At 29.0% G+C, this 23,898-nt stretch overlaps 1 protein-coding gene across 1 annotated transcript; it reads right to left on the bottom strand.

The window, feature by feature from the left end:
- Positions 1 to 8,358: 8,358 nt before the first annotated feature.
- On the bottom strand, positions 8,359 to 13,962 carry LOC114175430 (uncharacterized). The gene is made up of 11 exons (XM_085670444.1): positions 13,875 to 13,962; positions 13,717 to 13,773; positions 13,037 to 13,093; positions 12,769 to 12,945; positions 12,623 to 12,679; positions 12,371 to 12,544; positions 12,106 to 12,271; positions 11,177 to 12,023; positions 11,094 to 11,133; positions 9,787 to 11,004; positions 8,359 to 9,716 (listed from the first exon to the last, which is right to left on the bottom strand). Exons 1-11 carry the CDS (start codon positions 13,960 to 13,962, stop codon positions 8,359 to 8,361), a joined length of 4,239 nt encoding a protein of 1,412 aa, XP_085526570.1.
- Between the last annotated feature and the right edge of the window lie 9,936 nt (positions 13,963 to 23,898).

Raw genomic sequence — 23,898 nt, 5'->3', positions numbered from 1 at the left:
ATTGTAAATAGATACCTGTGGATAACAGGTACGAGTATTTTTAATACTCGCATGTTAATAGGATGGGTACGGGTATCATAGTATCCGTACCCGTGGATAATCATACCCGCTATACTTTAATTTAAATAAAAAATTTTAAAAAAACATGATTAAAATATTAACATATTGATTTTGAATGAGTTATTTTTTGTCAATTAGTTTAAAAAAAAAATATTTCTTTGTAAATTGTCATTCAAGACTATTTAAATGGGTTATTTGAACTTTGTTTAAAATTTATGAATGTTATGTATTGTATTTTATTTGAATTTACGATTAAAATATGTTATTAAATATTTATTTTTATTTTTTGTAAATACCTGCAAGTACCCGTGGATATCCGTGGATATTAAAAAATTATGTGGGTATCTGCATAACAGATACCCGACTGATATGGATACGGGTACGTGGCAAATATTTATCCAGCGGATAGGGTACGGGTATCTGCATAACAGATACTACTTGTATCCTACCCGCCCCATTGACACCCTTAGTTTTGACTTTCAAATTACATATTTTAAAAATTATAAAATAATTTTTAAATCGTAAAATCTAAATATTATTTTTAATTTCTAAATTACACGATTCAAAAATTATAAAATAATTTTTTAATTGTGTAATTTAAAAAAAAATAGAAAACAATTATGGACATACAAAAAGAAAGTTATAGAGGTGCAGAAAGAAACTATCCAAATTTAGCTTGGATCATAATTTAAAAATGGTTAAATATGTTTTTTGTCCTTATATTTTTTAGTGAAAATTAGAATTAGTCCCATTTCGAAAATTTTGACAAATTTAGTCACCATAAGAACTTATAGATTTAGTTTTTTTAACCAAATTTTGTTAAGTTTGTTTCATGTTTTAAACACAGCTAACACTCAAATGAAAATGAGTTAAACGAGATAAATAATTCAAATACTACCATGAAATATGTTTGAAACGTCAAATACACAAAGTGCTATTTGTCCAATAAACTTAACAAACATCAAATCAACTTAACAAAATTTGGTTAAAAGAACTAGATCCATGCATTTTTAAAGTTGGGAGACTAAATTGTGCCAAAGTTTCAAAGGGAGACTAATTCAATTTTTTAGTGAAAGTTTACATTACAAGAAAATTCCTCATTAACAACCAATTTTAGTGTGAAAAAATTGTTAGTCATTATGGTGACCAACTTAGATACTAATTCATAAAATAAAAAATTAATTGTTACTAAAATAGTCACTACTATGAATAAAAAATTAAAATTGGTTTCTAAATTAATTTCTAAAATTTAGCTATCAAAGTTTTGGCTATCAAAGAAAATTTGTCATTAAACATTAGCTATCAGGACTTTTAGTACCCAAAGAATTAGTTTCTAAATTAATCCCTAATTAATTAGTATTCAATTTAACAACTAATTATAATTTTTTATTCATAATAGTGTCTATTTTAGTAACCAATAATTTTATATGTTGCAAATTAGTATATAAATTAGTCACTATAATAACTAACAATTTTTAGCCATTAAAATTAATTATTATTTAATAGATTTTTTATAATATTAGGAAAAAAATATTTAATCCTACAAAGAATATTTATCTATAAATTTATTTGAATGAACTATTTTTAAACTAACTCTTAAAATTCTCTATGAAGGAGCCCCGGTACGAATAATATTTATGATTACGAACTAATCTTTAAGAATTCTGGGATATAGTTCCACTTTCTTTCGGCCATCATTAGTAAATTACTTCTTTCTCTTTATTTATTCATTAATTAATTATTTATTCTGTTAAGGGAATATCTCACATCTACACTTGTCTTAATCCTCTCACAACATAATGCCGCACTAAATCTCACCAACATAAAGTTTAGTTAACTATCACTTCATGTATTTCATTATCTTTATTAATTAAATATTTTTCTTTTACAATTCTTTTATTATTGCTCTAATAAAGAGACACGAAGATTCTAAGTTAGACTATTTAATATTGTATGCCTTTCTCTAAGAATATAAAGATCTTTATTCATTTTATCATAATTATGGAAATTCAATCTCATCTTTTCTTTTATAATTAAATGGTGATCGTGATGTACGGACTTGTTGATATACGTGACAATAGGAGTTGATCAAGAGACTATTTTGTAGAAGATTTTCATATATGTTATTGACTTGTTAGCTTGAGAGAAAATTATAATTTTGGTCGCACAGCTCCACCGAACGGATACATCATTGGCATAGAGGATATGCTAATCTTCTTTGTATCGTTCCTCTAAATAAATGCAACTTGGTTTGGTCGATTATGTTGAACAGATCGATTTACCTGAAAGTTAGTTTATCTTCCAATCTAGCACAAACAGGTCACTAATGAGGATTAAATAGAATTGGATCGTGATTAGGCTAACCCTAATCAAAGGTTCACAACAAAAACTATAAATAAAAGTCAAATATATGATTATTAAAACTTTTATCTTGCATTAAATACAACATGTATTGCTTTCACCGATCGATCATGCACTAGCTTTAACATTGAAACACTTTTAATATGTATCCACCGATCTGTTGACAAACAAGAACACCGAAAAAAGAGCAAGAGAAGAGTTTTGAAGGACTTGAGAATTGTTTAAGTGAACATCCAACCCAATGACTTCTTCCCTACATCAATAATGTACAATTTATTATTTATATTTATTAATCGATACATTTTATTTAACATCACTTAATTTCTAATTCCGCATGTAATATTTTCAAGTCTTTTTGGGTAGTGCATTATTTTGTTCATCTTTTTCTTTCCTTGTGTTTTTCACGAGTTGTTTTTGTTGTAAATTATAATATCTCAATCGTATATGCATGATCCCCAGTCCAAGGTATACTAAATTTTACAACATACCAAAGCACTTGTATTTAATCTCATTAATTAATTTCTTTATATCTTTATATATATGTTTTTGATGGTACGATGAATGCTAATGGAGTAACTATGAACAACACAAAGCATTTATAATGTGTCGCTTTAAAGAAGTGGGAGACAACACAATCATTTTGGGAAGGAATAAAATCACTACTAAATATCTTAATCCTAATCCCAACTGTGTTCAACTATTGATGCAAAGGACCAAAAGTTAGCTACTTTCAAAACCTACCAAACTTTATACATCCATCTAATCCTAACGTATCTCAGTTTTCTTAATTTATAAGAAATTTATTATGTTGCAATACAAAATTATAATATTGTTAGCTTAAATAAAAAGAATAATATTTGTTTTTTCTTTTGTCAAAGTTTAAATCAATCGACATGAAATATTTTTAATAAAAAAATTGACACGCTTAATGTGACTTAGTGTTTTGTTTTAGGATTAAATTGGTTAGTTTTGAATATGTTAATTTAATTGTGAGAGTGAGTTTTATGAGACTAAGTGGAAAATGGAATATTTTAGAGATAGTGTTTAGAACATAATTGTTAGAGTTGTAAAAATGGGTTGGAACCCGCGAGCCAACCCAGTCCATCACGGGTTCGGGCCGGGTTGTTTTGAATTTTTTTTATAAATTTCAATATGGGTTGATTTTTTATCCGACCTACCTAGAATCCGAATCATCCGGATTGAATCCATGGTGAGCTGGATTGGCTCACCAACCTGTAAATAAAGGATCATACAAGTACTTTTTTTGTTAAGTTGGGTTTTGCATTTGGGTTAGGTTAGATTCTTTTTTTTAACCAAACACATAGATTTGTATTTTTGTGATTTTGGTTTGTATTTGGATTGTGTTGAAGTTTATTTAGATTTTAATTAGAATTATAATTTAGTTTTGACCGAAAAAAGTAAAAAAAAAAATGTATTTTTTTTAATTAAGTGAATCCGTGAGTCAATCTGTTAAACCCACCAATCCGTGATGGGTCAAACTGGTTCGAATTTTTTTGGCTCGCTAATAAGTGAGCCGAGTTGGATTGACTCCCTAAGTGATCAACCTATGATGGATCGAGTCGAGCTAGGTCGGATTACCCATTTTGACAATTCTAATAATTGCTAACACCTTTCAACTATTCTTACCTGAATGAGTTTGAGAAATTTAATGAATATCAATAAATAAAATAATAAAAATGTTGACAATTACTTGAGTTGATTTAGACAATTAAAAAAAGAGATGTTATACCCAAGTTTATGAGCATGATTAAGTTCATTTGGCAACAAGTTTAGAGTTTAAAAAAACACTAGCAAATAGGCTAATAAAATGGTGATTTTCTTTTTTGAAAATTCAAAAGGCCGCGTAAGAAAATATAGCATTTGAAAGCCTTAATTAATAATAAAGAATTAAACGAAATGGATAAAAATGAAGATGTGTCAAATAAAATAATGATGTGAACATTGTTAAAATACAATTAGGGCTTTTTGGCAGCAAGGAGAAGTTAAAAAAATGGACTAATCAATACATATAGTTTCAATGTAATAAAAAAATTGGTAAGATATTTGATATTTTGCTAAAAGTTAAAAAAATTAAATTAAGTAATGATCGTACATTTTCCTCTCTTGAACAAAAGAAGGGTAGAATGTATTGTAAATATTATAAAGTTTATTATGGTCATTAAACTAATAATTGTATTCATTTTAAAAATGTTACTCAAGCGGTAATTTAGCGAGAAAGGCGAAGATTTGAGAAAAAACTTATAAAGGTGGACACAAATTCGTTACATACTCAAGTATCGTATAATGGACAAAGATGTCAAAAGGAATTATAATTTGTGAGCCAATACGATTTATTATGGGTTTGAGATCGGTTAAATTAGAAAAAAATCATTTTTTTTAAATGTAGATTAAATTGAACTCGGTCAATTTATTTAACCTACGAGTTAAACAAGGTCAAGTGGAATTGCAAGTGGGTTGACCTGTGATCACCACTAACAATCTTTTATTAATTCTTTTACCATTTTTTCATAAGTTTTTTTATTGAAATTATTTATTACTTCTACTAATGCATGTTGATAATTTGATTTTTTTTTAAATACTCGAGTGTTGTTCTATAATGTTTAAATATTTTAAATATTTAATTTATTTGTTTGTCAAGTTATGTAGATTGAGACTTTAATTTCAAACTATTATCTTTATAATAATGTTTGGTAAGATAAGTGAACAATTTAACTGAATGGTTACACAAAAATAATACAGAGTCAACCCATCTTGGTTGTACTACAATAAATATATCAAAGAAATCGAAAGAATAAAATATCATTAAGTGAGTCAATCCACTAACACTAACCTCTAATAAATCTTATTAAATTACAAAATTATCAGTTTGAATTGAGTTAAACTAACTTATTTTTAGCTCAAATTGTGGTGAGCAAATCTATATTAATTGTGTTGACTTACTTTTACACTCTAAATGTTGAGTAGGTATTGATTGATATTACTATAATTATAAAATTACGTACTCCAAATGTCGAGTAGGAATTGATAGTTGATATTAATGTAATTATAAAATTACGTACATTGACAGTTAATGTTACTGGGACATCAACCTTAAACATATTAGATATACGACAGACATCAACCTTTAACATATTATATATGATTTTTTATAAGAGAATTTGTTCACTGAATAAAATAATTGGAAAAAATTGAGAAGTAAGAATTTCCAAAATCATGGAAAACTGTGAGTGATTTGTTGAATCATAAGAAATAAAATGAGAAAGATGTTATATTGTGTCAGAGGTGTAGTGTGGCTTTTTTGTGTTTGAGTGTCTTTTTTTTAACTTGAATTTATAAAAATAGGTAAGTTGATTTTATTTTTTTTTAAAATAGGAACAAGTCGTCATGGTAGATGACAATATTAAAGGTGAAGTCGTCATCCACCCTACCAGTTTCTTTTTGTTTTAAAAAGTAAAATAGTTATTTGAGAAGCCAATTTCTATTAATTTAAAAAGTGATGTCGTCCTCGTACATGACTACTTCACTTTTATTTTTATTTTGGTTTCGAAGAAAGAGCATATTTTTGGAAAGAAAAAGTTCTCCACAAGAACCAAGTTTCATTTCATGAGAAGGGTAGGTGGCACGAGATTTCAATCAAATGCAAGTTTACAAGGGAAATAATAATGGAGAGTTTCTGAGTGGGGTTCAACCAGAGATGAAGATAAGGATTGATGGACACTTGGTGATTCATGTGAAGCACTTTTAGTGGAAGTTTAGAAACAATCAGGACTAAATGCAGATTTTATAAAAACAAACTATAACTACAACATAAAAAAAATAAAAATAATAGTGAAGTCGTCATGTACTACGAAGACTTCACTTTTTAAATTAATAAAAATCGGTTTTATAGATGACGATTTTATTTTTTGAAAAAAAAAATGGCAGGGTGGAGGACGATTTCACCTGTAATGTCATCCTCCACCCTGGCGACTTGTCCCTGTTTTACAAAAAAAAAATTTCAACGAACCCATTTTTACAAATTCGAGTAAAAATAAACACTCAAATACAAAAATACCGATATAGTGTCGTACTTTATCAATTGACAATAAATACTTATGAATCAGAGAAGAATATAATAAGCTAAAAAACCATCAACAAAACTATGATTTCATGGGAAAACTAATGGTGTATATGTCAATTGGAAATGAAAGGAAGCTTCCTAAAACCTTTGTGTCTTATGAAAATACACCAATGGAAGGGTGATAATTATCGCCTATGGTGAAAAGGGAATATATATATATATATATATATATATATATATATATATATATATATATATATATATATATATAAAGTGACATTAATTATTTTGTAATATAAATTAAATAGACCGAATCACAGTTAAATTTTAGAATCAATATCACAAATTCGATTTTACAAGTAAAACAAAATTCAAATAATTCGACATAGTATTACCTGAGCATGAACAATATCTCGGTTAAAACTACATATATTTAAGTGCTTTATGTCGTTAAAGGCAAATCTTGGTTAAAGTGCTTACAAAAGTTCATATAAGCAATTTATTAGGTGAATTTGGGTGATGATTCAAGTGACTAACAATAAATATGGAAATAATAGGAAATATAAGCAGTTCAAATGTTACCTCTTTGAAATTATTCTGGTGGTTACCTTTACGAAGTAAGAGATATACTTCATGAACAACACAATAATTGTTATCACTTATTCTCTCATCCATATTTGAGGTCCTAATTTCGAAAAGACGGTGTGATAACAGTGATTGTAACCACTTCTTATTCCCAATAAAAATTGATGCATGTTGTTACTATAATAACATGCTTAATGTTTGCTTTTTGATTGCTTAGGCGAAATTTTACCCATACTTAAGTGACATATTGTCTTCTGGTGCATGCCAAAAACGACATTATTTTAGGTGTTCCACGATGAATAATATGAAATGAACTTGGTACTACCATGTTCGGTTGGATCTTATGTTCAATGTGTTGCATTAGTCATTAATGCATATTTGGATATTACTAAGTATCCTTTGGGATGTATATTAGAGAATGATGAGTGCTCATGTTCCTTGTCGAATTGAGGCACTAGAGTACATTTTATGTATGAGGTGTCATGGTCAAATATGAAGGATGGGAGAATATTAATCCATTATGTATTCAGAGGCCAAATCTGAAGACCTTTTGCGGATTCGGCTCACCTTTATCTTTTAACATTACTACTCTTTCTACCCGTGCAACGCACGAGTATTTTTAAATGTAATATTTTTGATAATAGTAATTTATTTTGTAATATTTATTAATCTATAAGGTTATAATATAATGTTTTTAAAAAAATAACAATAAAAGAAGATCAAATTACATATCTATAATGTGTTTTTTGTTAATCAACTTCATAACTTCATTTTGTACACAAATTTGATTACTTCTTAAATCAATATGATGTTTATTGTAAGCCTTGGACTTTAGGCAATAGATCCTGCATTGAACAACAAAGTTATAACAAATATTTTAATTATAACAATAGATCTTGCATCTATATTTATACAAACTTTCAAATTAAAAGAAAATTAGAAATTACATACCTATAATGTGTTCATTGTCAAAGAGTTTCAAAAATTTCTTTGTACACAACATTTTTAGTTGTGTTTGTGATATTTCCATTTTCATCCAATATAAGTATTTTCAATCCTCTCTTGGTTTTCACTCTAGAAATAGCAACATATAGTTGGCCATGTGTGAATACAGGTTATGGAAGATAAAGTCCCACTCTAGAAAGTGTTTGTCCTTGACTTTTGTTAATCGTCATTGCAAAGCATATGAAATTGGGAACTGTCTTCTTTGAGATTTGAAAGGCAATCCTGAATCAGATGGCACTAAATCCATTCTTGGAATAAAAATTTTGTCACCAATGTTTTTTCCAGTAATTACAGTTGCAGAGATTACATTTTTTACCCAAATGGTTGACTTGCAATCTTGTGCCATTGCAAAGACCTTTTGCTTGATCAATATTTCTCAAGAGCATAATTGGCACACCTGTTTTGAGCTTGAGTTTATGATTTGGTATCCCTGAACATTTGATATCATTTAAAAATTCAGATGTAAACCATTCAGATTGAACTTCATCTTGTTCATCAGATTGGCAAGGTGTATCTGAACTTAAATAAGTGACCTCTTCACCACCTAATAAAGACAACATGAAATCATTGACTTGCTCTACAGAATCATTAGTTGGGCACAAGATTGCTCCATCATCAAAATAATTTGGCTTCATCATGTTAACCACAAATTGAGGATAGACAAATTCAACCAATGACAATAAAGGTACATCTGTATTTATAACCAGCAGCTCTTCTGGAATTTCAACCATGCACTCACCATTCTCATTTACATCCATTTGGCCATCTCCAATTTTCAATATCCAATCAGCAAATTCTTTGATATCATTGGTTGTTTGATTGTTTGTTGTAGTACTTAATCTCATGTTCTTGGACAGTTTGAGCACTTTACAACAATTCCATAACTCTGAATAGTTGATTGCTGATTTGATGATATCAAACCTAGATCCTTTCTTGATAACGGGTAGAATTTGTCTGAAGTCACCTCCCAAGACAACTGCTTTGCCACCAAATGGTTTGTCATTATTGGCATTATCAACATTTCGCATAATATCTCTTAGTGTTCTATCAAATGCCTCAAAGCACATTCTATTTATCATTGGTGCTTCATCCCAGATAATTAAATTGGTTGCCATCAGAAGTTTAGCACGGAGACTACCTTGCGCTATGTTGCAAGTTGATTCATCATTAATTAACAGTGGGATGCAGAAGGTAGAGTGTGCTATTTTTCCACCAGGAAGTAGTAAAGAAGCAATTCCACTTGATGCTACGTTCAAAACAATCATGCCCTTACTTCTTAGAGCAGCCGACAATGTCTTCCACATAAAAGTTTTACCTGTACCACCATATCCATATAAAAAGAAGAATCCTCCCTTGTTTGAAACAACTGCTGTCATGATATCCTGATATACATGAATTTGTTCATCATTGAGTGCTTTAAGCAAAATATCATGTTCTTTTGCCATCTCTTCTTTATTGTATTGCAGCTCATCAACAATAAATCTATTATTGAATGTATGTACATCTGAAATATCAAGTTGAGGTAATGAAGGATAATCTTTCAAACATCTACCATTTGACATTAGCATTTCCTGTATTTCCATGAGACATATTTTTTGTAATTCAACAGTCTCAATTTGAAGACCTGCATGAACAAAATAATGCAATTAAAAGTTATATTTGTATTGAATTAAAAAAATAACAATATAAATTACCTGGTAAGTTCATCTCCTTTCTCTTTTGGTACAAAATTCCATCACATAAGATACTCCATGTAGAATTCCAAACTATATCTGGTTTAGAAATTGTATTCATGGACAACAAAGTAACAAATAATCTTCTAAGTTGATACCCCGAAGCAAATTCACTTGCTTCTTTTATTGCAGCAATATATTCTTTATCGTCAGCCAACAATCCCAAAGCATAGCAAACATCTTGGTATGTTTCATAAAATTTCCCATCAATGGTCTTAATGCTTTCATAATCAATACAACCTTTTTGAATGGTGAGTAATATCCTTAAATAATAAAGTTCTCCAGAGCCCGGAGGAATATAAGTAAGTCTACCAATGTTGTAGCCTTTCTTCCTTGGTTTCCATTCTTTTTCTTTAGCAAACCACACAAATTTGCTTGGAAATTCAGAATAAGTCAATTCTTTTCCTTCTGTATAAACTTTGTTAGCCTCAAACCAAGCTAGAAACATTGTGTTAGCATTTTCGTACCTGTTGCAAATCACATTAATATCATCATTATCTTTAAACAAAGTTGATTGTTGTCCAGGAAGATGGAATGTCAATCTCTGAACAGGAGGCCATCTGTGATGGATGTCAAAAGCAAATATTCGCCAAGCTGCTTCACATGGTGATAGATACCTACAATCATAATACCTCTTGATCTCATCAATAATGGTTTCTTTGTCACATTGTGCAGAGTTGTTGCTTATTTTAAGAGTAGCTCTGTCAGGACCCTTGTTGACATATTTGAACAAATATTTTATTGAATTGGTCTTGTTGCAATACTCTGTATTCACGTGAGCTTGATACCTCATTAGAAGTGGTGGATTGTAAGGAACAACACTTCTATTGTCCAGCTTAATTCCATTCTTCTCAACAAATCTACCATTATCAAGTCTTCTATAGCATGGATATCCATCTTCATCAATAGAAGTTGAAGATGTGAATTTTTTAGGATAAAATTTGGAACATCTTCCTTCTTTCATGCATGGTGAAGTATATCTCGCAGGTCCGCATGGTCCATGAATCATGTAACTTGCTACAACTTTTTCCAATTTTGGATACAAATCCGCATTGGGCAATTCAACTGATATTACTTTATCAATATCAGTTGAATTTTTCAATTTGCTTTCTCCATCCAACCATAAAAGTATATGTGCATGAGGTAAACCTCTCTTTTGGAATTCTACTGTGTACATTCCTGCATATATAACAGAACAAATTAAATAGTTACAAAAATCTAATTTAATAAATATTCATACAGTCTATACTAATGCGTATAGAACATACCTGCAGTGGTTTTTTCAAAGAAGTCTTTTTTTTTTGAAATCTGTCATCATTTCATCCAGCTTCATTTTGAATACTCTACATACAATATCAGGTCTATCTGATGGTGACAACCCTTTTGGTAAAACAAAGTCTCTTATTTCGCTCCAATTGACATTGCATGTTATAGTAATGAACAAATCAGGATATCCAAATTTTTTACAAATTGCCATAGCATCTTGACAATTGTTGAACATGTATCTTGTACCACCAGTGAATGAAGCAGGCAGTACAATACGTCTTCCAATTAAAGAAAGATTTGTCTCTCCTCTATTAACAACCTCTTGTAATCCATTAAGAATATCACAACGAATTAACTTTTGATTAGCTCTAATGAACGACAGTCGTTGTGCTTCCACCATTGTATAGCAATCAACCAAAAACTGTTGGAATAATCGGCATGCATTCACAATATTTCCAGGTTCTATAGATCTTTGTTGTATTCTAAATGCAATAAATTCTCGCAACGAAATTCTAATTCTGACCCTAGATTTACTTCTTGAATGAGATTCTCTGATTGGAATATCTTCTTGATAACCATCTTCTCCATATGGAAACATGAGAGGATATTGAAGTGGAATGAAAGCTGTGTGAGTTTCATGCAGTCTTGTTAATTCACCAGAAAATTTTTTGACAATGATATCTCTGCCTACATCCAGATTGCCAAAATCACCAACTATTAGAGCAACTATTTCATCACATGAAGGTGTGTTGTATACTCTAGGGTCTTTGTTTCTGCCTCTAAATAGTCTTAGTGTGAAATCTGATTCCATATGTTGTAGTGACAATTCTCTTACTCTTCTAAAAGATTTCGCAAGAACATTGTGAGTGTCAATCATTTGAATCAAATCAGCAACCAATGATTGATCTATATCAGATTCCTTGCTGTTAGACCTAAAACATAATAAAGAAAAGAAATGTGAACAGATGTATTTCAATATTTCATTTCAGCAAATAACTTCATCTTTTAACTAACCTGAAATGCTTCAATCTGTTACTCATTTCATTTTCGGTATCATATATGTAAAGTTGTGCAAACTTTGGCTTTGATCCACGTTCTGGCAATAAACTTCCAATACGATGATAGTTCTGACCATTAAGAATAAATTGTGGTGGAGCAGAACCATTGTTCATTGAAGTATCTATCTTACCACCAATTGAAGTAAATGAAAACATGCTATTGTACACTCTTATATTCTATAAATATGATTTGCTTCTACGATCTACACCATTTAACAAACCTTCAAGAAGATCAGGTGATTTTTTTAGTAGTGGAATTTGGACTTTTCCCTTTTGACAAAATAATGAGAATTGAACTTCCTTTGATGTGTTACTTTTTTCTGCTCTTTCTTCATACCACAGTTGAGCTTGAGAGTATTGGCATTCCAAGCAAGGGTCTCCAATATTGAGTAGTTCTGAACAAAAGCATAAACCATTAGCCCATCAACTAATATTTTATGTATGAAATTCTGTACAATTTTGTGTCACATTACCTTGTAACTCTCCTTTGCAATACAATTCGTTTGTAATTGTAGTACTTGTATTATCTCCTACAATATTAGTCAAATGAAAAGTAATTAATCATTTAAAAAAGGAATTTATTGACATCAATAAGTTAGCAATTCAATATCTGAATTACCTTCATATGTTGTTCTTGTTGAATCATCATTTGTTGTGTCTGAACAATGTTGTTCTGTTGTTGTTTCATCATCAAGATTGAATCTGTTTTGAAGTGATTGTATGACTTGAAAAGGATATTTGACAACTTTATTGTTAGAGACAGAATATGAATGATTTTGAACTGCAGATGTGGCACCTATGGAAAAGAATTATTAAAACAATTATGTTACATTCAATGTCATTTTCAGTATGAACATTTGTATATATGAGTAAAAAAACCTACTTACCTGCACTGCAATTGTAATTATTTTGTACATAACTTCTGTGAATGTTATTGCTGAGAACTGAAATCATTAAAAAAATGAATAGAATCATTAGAAATCATTAAAGATGAATGTAGAAATACAGCTAAATGTAGAAATTTACCACAAGGAGTATTGTATGTTATAGTAGAAGCTGCGGATTGTGAAGTCATTAAGTTTATTTCAATTGGATCTTCAACTAAAGTAGTGGAAGAATTTGATATATTATTTTCAGACACTGCATTGAAATAAACAATTGTTTATAATTTGTTAAAGTGATATTGCAATACTAATCTTCAAAAATAAACAAACATAACTTACCAATTGTTGACTGAAATCTTGATTTAATATTGTGAAAATTGTTGTTGTTTTGCAGATCTGAAAAATGTTTATTGTAGCAGCATTGAATGTCCAACAATACAAAACCATACATATGGCATTCATGTAACAACAATGTGTCAAGAAAGAGGTAAGAAGAAGAATACTTACTAGGATGCAACTCTTGTAATGGCTTCCTTTGGATACTGTTATGGACTAATTTTTCAGATTCACTTCTTTTATCTATCATTAAAACAACAAAGATATTTGATTATCAATCTATGTTGTCAAGTTCAAATCAAAATATAATTTTTGAAATACAATTAAAAAAAATGATATTTTTATACTTTGAGAAGAATGGTTGACGATTTTTGGTTTTTTCCTTGCATTCTGTTCTTTGTAATCTGCAAAGAAGATATAAACATAAAAATGCAGAATTTGTAAATAAATGTTTGATGAACAGATTGTGTAGTCAAATGATTCAAGATATATGTTAGAAAATTACCTGAATGTTGATTACTTCTTGCATTAAACCTTTGTTGTAGCACCAACTTCCTCCTCACCCTTGCATTTTTACAATCGTTTTCCTCCATTTGAGCAGAAAACATATGGAATACTTTCAAAGGTGTCAATGGAATAAACAAAAACAAAGATAAGTTGACTCAATGGATGAAAAAGTGTTCTTTGTTTTATTACTATATTGGTGAATGATTTTCTTAAACTTTTTTTGGGAGATTGCACCTCTAATCACAATTTTGGAAACAAAAATATTTGTAATTGTAATAGGAAGCAATTGTAAGACTACAAAAAGTATTTAGCAGTAGACTAAGATTATAAATAGTAATAGCATGCAATGGTGACTGGTAATAGATCAGAAACATTCATATATATAGTAATTCTTTGATATTTGATTTGTTCTTACAAGGAACAAAAAATTTGCTTTTTATGTAGGTACTACAACACGTCTTTTTTATGCAGTACTATATATAGTAGAACAAAGAGTACATTTTCATATCAAGTATCTGCCATTCTTTTTTCATGATGTCTACAAAATTATAACATGTATCGATACATGTATGTTTACTTATAACATACTAAACCAAGATACATCCATACATGTATGTTTACTTATAACATATTTAATTATGTTTAATTATAACTCATTTCAATATGTTAAATTAAATTATAGTATGTATCAATTAAACTCGATGAATTAAAGATTAAGAATAAATTTTTATTGGAATTCATAGAATTTGAGACAATGTTCAAAGAAATTTCATTAATAACAAAATAGAACTATACATATGCATTGCTGAAGATATAAAAACTTGTAGCTTGAAAACTACCTAAGTAGTAGACATGAAAAGAAAACTAATTATAATTAAAACTTTCAAATAACACCATAAAAGAAACTGTAAATTAAAGATTACAATATGTAAGCACTTTGACATTCTGATTGCTTTTCATCTAATCAACTTCAAACACCAAGTCAATAGATTGATCAAATCCATGAGCAGTACAAAATTCCTTCCACCCACTTCCTATTTTGTTAGACTTCTTTGGATGATTTCTCAAGAGTAGTTTGCACTTCACTATTTTGCGCGGTCCTTGAAGAAGAATGTTTTTAAATCTTCCTTGACGAAGATAATTGTCAAAATCAGCTGGCAAATCCTAACACATAGAATGTAATTAAAGAATTCAATAAAAATTATTAATCAGTTTAAGATATCGATTAAATTGTTTAAAAAAATTAAAATACATAAATATAAATATAACTGAAATGAATCTCACCAGATGGCTAGCATGACATTGGTTTGGATTCAGAAATATGCAAAAATGCAACTTCGGTCTATTGAAAAGTGGTTCATCTGCTTGAAGTCTTTTAAGAAAACGTCCAATAGATAAAGGTTTGCATTTACTTGGAAAAACAGTGATGTGGAAGCAAGAATGACCAATATATCCAAAATAAATATTGTGGTTATCGTGTAGTTCATAAAGTTCCCTTAAATCATTCCATCCTCCTATTAGCATTGGTTTCTGTAAATTCTTGTTATAAGTGACGACATGTCTATTGCCTTCTTCATCTGTTAAAGTCCATTGACGTTCAAGATCATGATCATAAAGAATGGCGAATGCACGAACCACAAACCCAACCACCTCCAAAGATATAATTTATTTGAACAACGACATAGATTAGTTGAAGAAAAAATGATAATATAATTTCAAATCCGTGAAAAAAATAAGAAGAGTAGAAGAATTTTTGTAAAACCAAAAATTTATACAAAAATTTACCAAAGACGTACCTCATCCTGAAGGTGGATAATAGAGAACTGGTACCTACTCATTCTATTAAGAACTTGTTCTTCGTTGAAGTTGTTCTCCATTTGGTAGGACTTTCAGAATGGAAGTAGAAATAGAGTTAGAAAATGGAGAATATGATGGAACTTATCTTCAAGTGTGGTTTTGATGGTAAAATGCAGATGAACATTTATAGAGGAAAAATCCCACATGAAAAGACGGGACAATTACAATTAGATTTCAAAACAGTAATGTAATTATTACTTTGGAAAACGGGCAGACCATTAAAAGGACAATATAAAATTATAAAGATATTACGTTATAAAATATTTTTTAAATATAATAATATCATAATATAATATAATATATAATAAAATAAAGACTTTTTTTTATAATATTAAATACGGTGGATATAATAAAGTAACAACAAAAATCTATATCTATATATATATAATATATATAGAGATAAATATTATATAATATATATAGAGATAAATATTATATAATATATATAGAGATAAATATTAATATATATATATATATATATTATTATATTAAGACCAATCGAATCGAAATTGACTTAGTAAGTTAATATATAATAATTGGTTGTAAATTTATGATATATTAAATTTTACTTTTTGATATATATGAAAATTAAAATGGAATTTATTTAATAAACTTGGTAACCATTACAAAGAAAAATGATTCAAATTTGTGTATGGCAGCCTGTTGTCATAACTTAAAATGTGTCAACATTTAATTGGTTTGCCAAATATATATTATTTATGAAAACCAATGTAAATAAGAAATGAGAATTATTTAAGAAAAAGATATCATGCATTTATGAAAATAAATATAACTAATAAATTGGAATTTCTAAATAAGTTTTTGATAAAAGTTATTTGATTATACTAAAAAATAATTGATGCTAAAAAATAATATCAATTTTGAAAAGTTTTGATGTAGCTGGCAGTCAAGTTTGTTGACAATAATTGAAAAATGTCAACAATATTTTACAAACCAACGGATTGAAGAAATAAAATTATACAATTTGTAACAAATAAAAGCATAATAAAAGCATAATATAGTTATCATCAAATTAAACATCAAAGTTATAGTTTAAAGGAAATTGAAGACATAATCATGCGTACACATATTACGGTCCCAAATTGTCAAACATAAAAGAAATTGTCTTTAAATATTAAAACTAAAATCATTTATTCTTTGACTAATTTTTCCTTCTTAATATTTCTTTTTAGCAGCTTCAGTGGAACAATGTCTTCTTCGATAGATTCAAGTGGTAAGGTCTTCTTTGCATATTCTCTCTTAAGTGAACTGATACCATCCTCATTCGTAGCAGTATCTTTGATTAAGTCAGGAGATTAGGATGCACACTCAATTGTTTCTTTGGTAAATCTGACTAATAAATCCTATAGTACAGGTTAAAAACAAATAAAATTAATAAAATAATATGTCATTAACAAAAATTGAAATTTATTAAATTTGTATACCTCTGCAATATCAACAGTAGACTCATTGACTACATGTTGTTTTTCCCTGCTAAACTCACCATTGCCAGCATAAACATCCTTCAAGAAGGTTAAGAAAATTAAATGATTAAGAACTTACATATATGTAAATTCTAAAATGTAAATTGTATATTTAAAGTTATATATTACCACAGATTTCAACGAAGAATCATTGAACTTCTGAATTATATCATCATCAAGACATACTTTCTTCACTCTGAAAGATTGTTCAAGTTTGAAAGTTTGATCGTTCCTACTTTCAACTTTAAACAGCAGACTTTTATTAACTAACTCTTCAAACTCCTTAGGAAAATTCCCACAACCATTCATCTACGATAACAAAATAATTTAATATCATATTCAGAGAGATATATCGCACTGTGCTTATTACTGTACATATATAAGTTGATATATTGAAGAGTATACCTTATCATGAGACTCTAACATATCAACACAAGTTTTTTTGAAAAGGGTGGTTGCATCCCTATCAAACAGAACAAATGTGGTGGAATCGGATGAGTCAATAACTCGAACCTTAATCCTATATCTGTAAAATATATAAAAGTATTAATTCCCAAAAGTGTAAATTATAATCATATATGTAAATGGGCATTAAGTTTAATAAAGTTAAAGTTAACCTTGGAAATACTTTTATAACATGCTTGTTACACTTCTCGCAAAAGAACATCTTTGAATCTGGATAAACAGCTTTGTTGCAAACACAAGCCGTATACCACCAGTCATCCTCATCCCATATATGGTTAATGGTTCCAAACAATATGAAAGTGGCAACCTTTGAATATAGGAAAGATTAATCAAAAAAGGTATTGACAACAACAAAATTTCATGAAATAATTTAGAAGTCATTCTAACCTCTTTACAATCTTTAAGACCTTGAATGTTCGTCCTAGGTGTAAGAGTTAAAAAGTCTTCTTCCACAGTATGTTTGGAAGTCTAAGAAAGCTGCGTTAATCCTTGAGAGGGAGATTCATTGTTCTCAAACATTCTGGGCAATACAAATTAAAGTTAAAAAAATGGATTAACTAAAAAATTATCAAGTATTGCAATAAATGAATAACAATTTGAACATTACCTTGATTTAAGTTCAGATGCCTCCTTGAAGTTAACATTGTACTTAATCCTAGTGCAAAACTTGCAATTTTGAAGTTGAACCTTATCTAAATTTAAAAAGATAGTGTATGTGAAAGTACCATGGTAAAAATTGTAATATAACAAAACTAAAAGAAGTCACAGAAGTTTACCTTGAAAAGTTTTGAGTTTCGCAAATTCTATACTTATAGCCCAATTTTGTACTTCTTCACTTGAAAGAAATACATTCAGTTCATCCACATAAATACCAAACAAAGTACATTCTATTCGAAACCTAAACATTCAATAAATGTTATGTGAAATCATTATTTAAACAGAAATAAAAAGGTATGTAGTATAGTATAGAAATAAAATACCCATCAGCTTCTATTGCAATGACATTTAATTTTGTTGTCTTTCCATCAACTTGCAATTCTCTTTCAGTACCCACTCCGACCAGTAATCCCAATATATCTAAATAAAAAATAATAGAATTCATAACATAAAAGGACGAAATAATTGTTGATAACTAAAAAATATGAATGGTAGAAAAACAAAAAATATTAACTTACCAACTAAATAATCAGTATCGAATCCATTGATTGTCAATAATGACAAAGGTGTGTATTGTGGTTTCAGATCAGGAACCAAGTTACCATCAAGCAAACTAACTTTGGTACCAAACTGGAAATTAATCTTATAAGGGTGGTGCGTAGTTCTGTATATTCCAGAATTGGGAGCAACACTGAAATTTTGGATGGCATAAACATGACCTTCAGAAATTTCAGTCTGAAATTTGTAAATTAGAGTACGTCTGATGGAAGCATGTATTTTAGAACCCTGAAATACATCAATATAATAAATATAAAGAAGTTTAACATACACATATTTTGTTCATAACAATGATGGTAAATAATTAGAAGAATAATAACCTCTTTGTCTTGAATAACCAACTCCATGGAAAAAGGACACCTCTGTTTAGTGAAATCTAGAACAAACCATGAACGTATCACCCTAACGATGATATTCCAGTTCTCCTTTTCTGGAGTAACTTGGCTTACATTTTGAGTTTGCTTTTGAACTTCAGAGAGAGACATGTTGATCTCAACACAAAGATATTCAAGAAATGAGAAGTAAAAAAGTCAGTATTACATTGGTGACATATTTAAACTCACATAAAGAAGATAATAATTAATTCTAAAGCATTTAATTAAGAAAAATAAAAAATAAATAAATAAAAGGTTCAAAGCAGCTATAGAGTAATATATATCTGTTTGGTCAAGGATAGTAAGAAAAAGATAACATGGATTTGGCAAATTTTGAAAAAGTAAAGGTTCATAGGTTATTGGATTCTAAAATTTGAAATGGTTAAAGAAAGCAAGAAGTACAAAAGCATTAAGTAATCTGTAAACATGGAGTAATAGACATGACATGTTAATAGAAAAAAAAATTGACCTACGTTTACAGAAATCATACTATCAATTTTTTGTGAAAACTGCGAAAAACAGCTATTGATGTCAGAAACCAGTAATGTGTTGCAATGGTTTTTTTCACAGGTTTCATATAAAAGGAAAATAAAGGAAAAAAAGCATTCTGATGAAGATGAACCATGAACAGGTTACTTTTAAATGAAAATATTACCTCTTGGCGTGATGTATTGAGCAGTGAACCATTAATTGAATCACTAATATGGAAACAATGAAGATCTGCAAAAAAGTATGGCTGTATAAACAAATAATTTTAAGAAAGAAGCAATGTGCGAAGATGTTTTTTCAGGATTTGTTAACAAATGGACAAAACCTACAACTGTACAAAAGAACATATGAACTGCTACGCTTCATGTATTACTATATTTGTTAACAAAAACAAATCAAGTACATACCTTTGGTGGAAGATGGTTTGTATGAATCCAGACTAGGCAGAGAAAAGAGAACAGTTATTTGGATGAATAATAATTAATTAAATTGTACAAAAAGAGAACAAAATAGTGTAATACACAATATACTTTATTAGAATAAAATAGATACAAATTAGATGACATACAATAGTGCGAGAAACTTCCTGGAGAAGACAAAAGGGTTGGATGAATTAAATTAATAATATATAATATCAAATTTTCAAAAAAACTATATTCGTATAAAAAAAAGTAATCATATCAGGGATTGGTACGGCATAAAAAATGTGGAAAGAATTAAGAAATTTCTTGAGCAGTGCATAAGTCATATCAATCTACTTTTTTAAAATCATATTAAATTTTAGTTTAAATTTTTAAAAATGAGATGTATCTGAAATAAATCATGGTCATATCTTGTAAAATATAAAATTTAATTGAAAAAGCAAAAATGAATGATATGACATTTAGGGGTCTGACATGAATTAAATGGCAAAGATATTCGTATATGGAAGAAGATATGTAATAGTTAAAATTATATCAGATTTAAAAAGTTGTATTTACCAAAATAAATATATATATATATATATATATATATATATATATAATGTAAAAAATGTCTATAATAATTCCTACAAAATATTACATTGGCCATACAAAAGAAGTAATACGTTAAAATAATATTGTTCAGGGATGATTTCAGTGGCCATGATAACAATCAAATATATTAAGCAGCACATTGACATCGTTGCTTGCTTTTTCACCGTCAACCTCAAGAAGTATTATATCTATTTCCTCTAGTCCATGTAGTTCACAAAACTTTTTCCATCCACTGCCAATCTTCACCGATCTATCTCTAATTAACAACTTGCATTGAACCTCTGCTTTTGGACCGTAAAGCACAATTTCTGAGAAATTACTATTGCGAAAATACTTACATAGGTCTGAATTCAAATCCTGCGGAAACCAAAAAAATATAATTACAAAACAAAAATATATATACATTAAAGCGAAGATTAAAAAAAGACAAAAATAATGGTATACAGATTACAAAAAAAAAGGTAAGAAAGATCACCAGAGAGCTTGATTTGTAGTTGTATTTAGAAAGGCGGAACTCAAAGTGAATTAATTTTGACGTTGTGAGTGGAAGATTTGATCGAACATGACTTTGAAATTTTTGCAAAGTTGTTTCTGAACAGTGATCATAAAGGTGTATTTCAAAAACAGAATTTCCAGTATGCCTTAAGTAACATAGTCTCGGTGGTTTTAAATCATAGAATTTTCTTATATCACACCAGCCATCAGTAATCCTCGGATTATAAATATCCATGTTGAAGGTAACATGGTGCATATTACCCTTGTTATCAGAAATTGTCCAAATTGGACCCAGTTCACGGCCTAATGTAATGACAAACAATCGGTTGACGTCACCAAAATCCTTCAGAAAAAAGAAAGTTCATCAAAAATCTATTATTTAAATTCAACAGAGAATAATAATGGTGAATAATTTATAACTGATGAATTAAAAAAAACCTGTTCTTCGATGAACATAGTAAAGAATACACCCTTCCACTTGGTTGCAAGTATGGATTGATCACCCAATATGCATTGTTTCGTCGTCATCTAAGTAGATGGTATAAAATATTTAAAAAACATTGAAAAACAGAGAACATGATGATCTGAGAAGTGTAGTTCATAAAAAGGTAAAAGTTTAACATGGTTATGATGAAAAACAGAAAATCACGAAACACATTTTTTTATGTGGACTGTGAAGAGAAGTGTAGTTCATAAAAAGTTAAAAGTTTAACATGAATACCTTCAAAAAATTTGTAGAAGTGGGTGATGATGAAAAGGAGAATATGATAAAAAAAGAAAATGATGATGATGATGAAACAGATAAGATGATGAAACATAGAAGATGATGAAACAGAAAAGATGATGAAACATAAAAGATAATGAAACATAAAAGCGTGTCGTTCATAAAAATATAAAAGTTAAACATGCATACCTTTGTGTAATGGGAAGCGCTTTGGTATCTGACTGATATATAGAAAGATTAACCCAGATAAGTATGAGACAAATAAGATAAGTTGAAAATTGTAGAGGAAGGTGCGTTTTTGGACTGTGAAGAGAGGTATTTGTAATCAAAGGTGTTTGTCATATGGAAAAGAAGATGGTGAGGATAGAGCAGTTTAAAAATGTTTGTGTAATGGAAAAGAAAATGGTGATGATGAAACGGAGAAGATGATAAAGAAAAAAGATGATGAACAGAAGCATAGGTCATAAAAGTGTAATAATTATACATCCATACCTTTTGTGTAATGGAGAAGCACTTTTGTAAATCTGATCTAAATAGATGAACACAGATGAGTATACTTGAAAGAAGATAACTTGTAAATTGTAAACGTAGAAGCGTTGTTTGAATGTGAAGAGATGTAGCGGTAATCAAAGCGTTTTAGTGTTGATTGCGTAGTGCAATCATGATTTTCGTCTTGAGAAGTGTTTGAATGTGAAGAGATGCAGCGGTAATCAAAGCGTTTTAGTGTTGATTGCGTAGTGCAATCATGATTTTCGTCTTGAGAAGTGTTTGAATGTGAAGAGATGTAGCGGTAATCAAAGAGTTTTAGTGTTGATTACGTAGAGCATTCATTATTATCGTCTTGAGAATTGTTTGAATGTGAAGAGATGTAGCGGTAATCAAAGCGTTTTAGTGTTGATTGCGTAGTGCAATCATGATTTTTGTCTTGAGAAGTGTTTGAATGTGAAGAGATGTAGCGGTAATCAAAGAGTTTTAGTGTTGATTACGTAGAGCATCCATTATTATCGTCTTGAGAATTGTTTGAATGTGAAGAGATGTAGCAGTAATCAAAGCGTTTTAGTGTTGATTACGTAGAGCAATCATGATTATCGTCTTGAGAAGTGTTGATAACTCTGGACAGTGCAATTAATTTGACCTTGAGAAATGAAAAGAAATTTAAAAAATGAAACGTTTGTTGGCTTCTGATTTATTATTTAATAATTATGACGTGCAGCAGATGATATCCGCAGTTTAGTCATCATTATCTCGAGCAGTGCGAGATTTAATGCATTTAAAAACTGATTGACAGGTTGATTTGAAGACAATTACAACCACTTTTTGAAGGCGGTGGAATATAAAACGCTTTCTAATCGGTCATTTTAAATTTCTTTTTCAATTAATTGAAAAATGGTGAAAAAGATTATAATTCATTTATAACTTATAAGATTCTAATAATAATAATTAATTATAATTCATTTTGTGTTATGGTAATTACTGTTAATTAAAAATGTAATTAAGAATAAATTATAATTACTAAAATGAAGACGAACAAAAAATAATACAAAATAAGAAAATGCATATAATAAAAGAGAACAAAATATAACTTATATATTGAGATATATAATAAATGCATACAAAATAAGAGTCCAATATAAATCATCTTATATATATATATATATATATATATATATATATATAAGAAGTTCAAACAAAATAAAATACAAATTTTCAACTTTAATACCAAAAAAATGGATAAAGAACTTTGATATCTCTGCTTGTTCTTTCACTTTCAACTTCAAAAAATAATTTAGGGTGATCCTCTACAAAGAGTTGATGAAGAGCACGAAAGTCTTTCCAGCCAGATCCTATCTTAACATACCTAGGTCTTATTATCAATTTACACTCGACCTCGCCCTTGGGTCCA

This window comes from Vigna unguiculata, chromosome 3 (assembly GCF_037176805.1).
Source record: "Vigna unguiculata cultivar grain cowpea cultivar isolate G323 ecotype 2 chromosome 3, ASM3717680v1, whole genome shotgun sequence".
NCBI classification, from domain to species: Eukaryota; Viridiplantae; Streptophyta; class Magnoliopsida; order Fabales; family Fabaceae; genus Vigna; species Vigna unguiculata.
Note: the sequence above shows the minus strand (reverse complement) of the source record. Positions and strands in the feature narration are given on the sequence as shown.